General features: G+C 51.4%; 1 protein-coding gene across 1 annotated transcript in view; it reads left to right on the forward strand.

The window, feature by feature from the left end:
• The window catches only part of HMCN2 (hemicentin 2), a 159,733-nt gene that overhangs the window by 51,003 nt on the left and 106,260 nt on the right, over window positions 1–2,470 (forward strand). The window contains exons 14-15 of the mRNA XM_019641692.1: window positions 314–391; window positions 1,053–1,166. Of these exons, the coding sequence (XP_019497237.1) occupies window positions 314–391; window positions 1,053–1,166 (192 nt within the window). The remainder of the gene's footprint in view (window positions 1–313; window positions 392–1,052; window positions 1,167–2,470) is intronic.

Consider the following 2,470-nt stretch of genomic DNA (forward strand, 5'->3'; position numbering starts at 1 on the left):
GCTTGAATCCCGCCTCTGCCATTCAGGCCATGTGACCTTGGGCAAGTCACCTTCCTTTTGTTTGAGCCTCATGAATGAAAAAAGACAATGAATGTAAAGTGCTGAACACACAGCCCAGCACAGAGCAAGTAGTCAGCGTAGGATGGTGGTCACTAGTGATGCTGTTAATTAATTTGTTAGTACTGATGACTACGGCAACTCTGTGTGCCCCGACCTAATGAGTCCCTTGCTGTTGAACATATTGTTTTATGGCACGACTCCAGGATCCATGTGGACGCTCAGGGAACCCTGATCATTCAGGAATTGGCCCCAGAGGATACCGGGAATTACAGCTGCCAGGCTACTAATGAGGTTGGCACAGACGAGGAGACGGTCACCCTCTACTATACAGGTACTCGGGCCATGGGCATCTCAGGAGAGGACCTCCCTCCCTCCTCCCTCCCGTCCATAAATACTTACTGAGCGTCTGCATGTGCCAGGTGTTGGGGACATAGCAGTGAACACGTGCTCCCTATTCAGGTGGGGCTTGTATTCCAGTGGGGAGGCACCAAACAAACATGCAAGCAGACAAATAAAGCACTTTCAGATGGCAGGGGTGGTGCGATGGGTAATGTGCAGGTGGGGCGAGAGGGCAGTGGCTGTCACACACAGGGCCAGCCAGGGCCTCCGTGAGAGACGGGAGTGGGACAACAGGGTGCTCAGGGGACTGCCAAAAGGCAGAGTAGAGAGAGTGGGGTGCGGGGAGCAGGGGAGGGGCGAGCAGCCCATGTAGAGCATTTTAGGACCTTGTAGGGTTCCCGTTTTTATGGCAAGTTCAATGCAGAACAGTAAGGAGGTTTTAGTCCCAGGAGTGACTGGTTGGGAAGCTTCTTAAAACCCAGCTGTGGCTAGATCTTTCTGGGTGACTGTCCCCAGTTGGTGGGGGATGGGAGGAGGCAGAGTGCTCAGCCCCACCCCTATCCCCACTGCCCGCCTCTCCCCAGCTGTGGAAAGCCACCTTCTCATTCTAGTTTGTGGGTTGGCCCCAAGTTCCTCACCTGTTCCCCACACAGACCCACCGTCGGTTTCCGCCGTCAATGCCGTGGTGCTTGCTGCGGTCGGGGAGGAGGCCGTGCTGGTGTGTGAGGCGTCCGGGGTGCCCCCACCCCGGGTCATCTGGTATCGAGGTGCGTGCGGTGGGGAGAGGGGCCTGCGGAACTGTCCCACTGGGACCCTAGAGGATCAGCTTTCCAGAATGGTTATTGGGGGGCACTCAAATGGGGTGTGTGGGGAGAAAAGGCCCACTTCAGCAGCACCCCTCACTCCTCACCCCAGAATTCACACAGCTGACGCAGGAGGGCTCAGGACCTAGGAGCGGGATTGAATACTGGCTCCCCTGGGTGACCTTGGGCAAGTGACTTGGCATCGCTGAGCTGGCTCCCTTATCTGGAAAATGGGGAAAATCAAAGTTGGTTGTGTGAGAATTAACTGAGTCCACATATGTGAAGTGTTTAGAACGATCCCAGTACACGGGCTGGGCTAAGTGCTCTTAATGATGCTGGCGACAGTGATGTGGTTATCTGAGCATCGGGACTAATAGTAATAGGGTTGTCCCAAGGCTCCTATGAGTTAATGAATAGAGTGTTTTCTCTGTGCTGGTTGCCGAGGTGGAGTTTGATTGGCTGGAGCTGCTCTGGCGTCCACACCAGTGGACGTGGGTGCTTGGGGCTGTCGCCTCTGTTTTTCTGGGAGCAGAATGCTAGTCTCCTTGTCATATATCAGCCAGGGTCACCAGTATTGCCCCCTCCCATCTAGACATACTCCTTCCTTTGCAGCACCTGTCTGCGATCTTGTCAGAGCCTTTCCTTGACTTTGAGAAAGGCAGGTATTAACTCCAAGTGCTAGCAGGCAGCATTGGCTCAGAGTTTGAGCATTTTGTCCAAGGACACAGTTAGAGGGTGGCCAGAGCCTTGGGACCCTTTATTCAGTGCTTATGTCACTGCATCTTCTGGCTGAGAGCCCTACCAGCCCAGCCCTGAGCCCCTTTTTTCAATAGAATATTATTTACCCTTAAAAAGGAATGCAATTCAAGTTGTACAACAGTGTGAATATGCTTAACACCACTGAACTGTACACTTAAAAGTGGTTAAGATGGGAAATGCTGTTAATATGATTTTTACCATGATAAATTTTTAATTTGAAAAAAAGGAATGAAATTCTGAGACATGGATGAATCTTGAAAACATTATGCTAAGTGAAATAAGGCAGACACAGATGCACAAATATTATACGATCCCACCTGTATGAGAGACCTAGAATATGCAAAGCCATGGAGACAGGGAGGAGAATGGTGGGTGCCCCGGGCTGAGGGAGGGGGAAGGGGGGCATTCGTGTTTAACGGGGACAGAGTTTGAAAACATAAAAATATTGTGTGACTGACTCCCCTGACTCTGAACCCCTTTTTAAATTTTAGTTTAGTTTTTTTGTTGAT

Source organism: Hipposideros armiger, unplaced genomic scaffold (assembly GCF_001890085.2).
Source record: "Hipposideros armiger isolate ML-2016 unplaced genomic scaffold, ASM189008v1 scaffold_3, whole genome shotgun sequence".
NCBI classification, from domain to species: domain Eukaryota; kingdom Metazoa; phylum Chordata; class Mammalia; order Chiroptera; family Hipposideridae; genus Hipposideros; species Hipposideros armiger.